Genomic DNA, 1,649 nt, shown 5'->3' with positions numbered 1-1,649 from the left:
GGGTTTCCTCATATGTCAATGATACAAATTATTCTCTCTCTCTCTCTACATACACACACATATATATAGAGAGAGAGGAAGCACATTCTATGACTTAGTTGTTGCATACTTGAAACGATCTTTTTGGTTGTAAAATATTTCCTGACCCAAAAGTAAAATAAAATAAAATAAAATTTATAAAAAGTATTACTAATGATTTTACGAAGAAAGAATATATTTGTTCAACTGACTTAAATTTGATTAATAAGAACTAAATACACGAAACTACTAGTATCATGTATCTTAAATCTGAATGTTTGCAAAGTCAACATATTTTTCAAAAAGAAATCGATGTTACTAATAATTTTATAAAAGGGTCAAGTTTGCTAATTATTTTTGAAAAAGGGTTCTTTTTAAAAAAATAATTTTCCTTTCTATTTTTTACTGGTGATTGGTACATTGTGAATGGGCTCTCGTAAAACTTTGGACCCTATATTTTGCGGTTGTGGGCCGTATTTGTGAGTGCGAGTGACTCGTAAAAGCTCTCAAAATGTCGTCTACGTGTCAATATTCTACCGGTCCCATTCTGCTATGCCCTCATCGATTTAGCCAGAACAGCGTTCATCGTTCGATTGAAGCTTCTTCCTCGATTCAAATCCAAAATCCCCTTCGAAGCCCCAAACACCAAATAACACAAAATTTTTACACCCCTACTTTAAAATCCTCCCCTTTTTCAAAAATCCAAAAACTAACAAATTTCTCAGCTTTCTTCCCGCTTCAATTCTCATCTCCTCGATCCCCCCCAACCAGTTTCTAGGGTTCCAGTGATGAGTTGAAGCTCAATTCACTCTCGATTCCAGAGTAATGTTGTAAATGGTATTCAAATCTCCGACCGAATCCATGCCGATTCCACTAAAATCCCGTCGAATCCAACAGAAACAGAGAAGATCGCCGATCATGTACCTCAACCGGCTGATCAGTGTGAAGCTCCGGCGGAGAGAACTCTGGCGAACCGGAGGCGCCGCCTTTGTAAAGAACACCGCCGAGGTCGGTAAGACGATGTACAACGATTACGCCCTTCGAGTTGCCTACATTCATGAGATCGTACCTCTCTGCTCGCCCCTCCGCCGCCGCGCCGCCGCGACGGAGAACCCGTAGATGGGCGGCGGCGATCGATGCAGGGCGATGATGGAGGTGATGAGGACGGAGAATGGTCGGTGGTCGGTATCCAAAGTTATTCTACAACACACTCATCCAATCTCATCCCAGGATCCCTCAAGCAGTGAAATTTTGCCGAAGGTTGGAATGAATTTTGAGTCGATTTCTATGGCCAAGGCTTTCTACATTGCTTACAGTGAGAGGATGGGGTTCAAGGCGAAGACTGGATCAGGGAGGAGATCGAAGGGAACACGAATGTTGATAATGCAGAGGTTCTTCTGTTCTAAAGGGAACTATCTTGTTAACAGTAATGTTGGTGATGATATGGGGGTTAAGAGGAAGAGAGGTTCATATAAGAAGAAGGTTTCAAACAAAGATGGCGAAAATGCAGAGGTGGTTCAGGTTGAGAGTTCGGTCAAGAGGACAAGTGATTTGGCGAGTGAGGATCAAGAGAAAGATCGATGTCTGAGGGAGAAGGAGAAGGTTGTTGATGATTCCGGGAAGAATGGGGG

At 41.8% G+C, this 1,649-nt stretch overlaps 1 protein-coding gene across 1 annotated transcript in view; it reads left to right on the top strand.

The window, feature by feature from the left end:
• The first annotated feature begins 1,137 nt into the window (after positions 1-1,137).
• Positions 1,138-1,649, top strand: part of LOC109828730 (protein FAR1-RELATED SEQUENCE 12-like) — a 600-nt gene continuing 88 nt past the window's right edge. Inside the window, exon 1 of the mRNA XM_020395660.1 lies at positions 1,138-1,620. Within this exon, the coding sequence (XP_020251249.1) occupies positions 1,138-1,620 (483 nt within the window). The remainder of the gene's footprint in view (positions 1,621-1,649) is intronic.

Source organism: Asparagus officinalis, unplaced genomic scaffold, assembly GCF_001876935.1.
Source record: "Asparagus officinalis unplaced genomic scaffold, Aspof.V1 AsparagusV1_Un6333, whole genome shotgun sequence".
Classification (NCBI taxonomy): domain Eukaryota; kingdom Viridiplantae; phylum Streptophyta; class Magnoliopsida; order Asparagales; family Asparagaceae; genus Asparagus; species Asparagus officinalis.
Note: the sequence above shows the minus strand (reverse complement) of the source record. Positions and strands in the feature narration are given on the sequence as shown.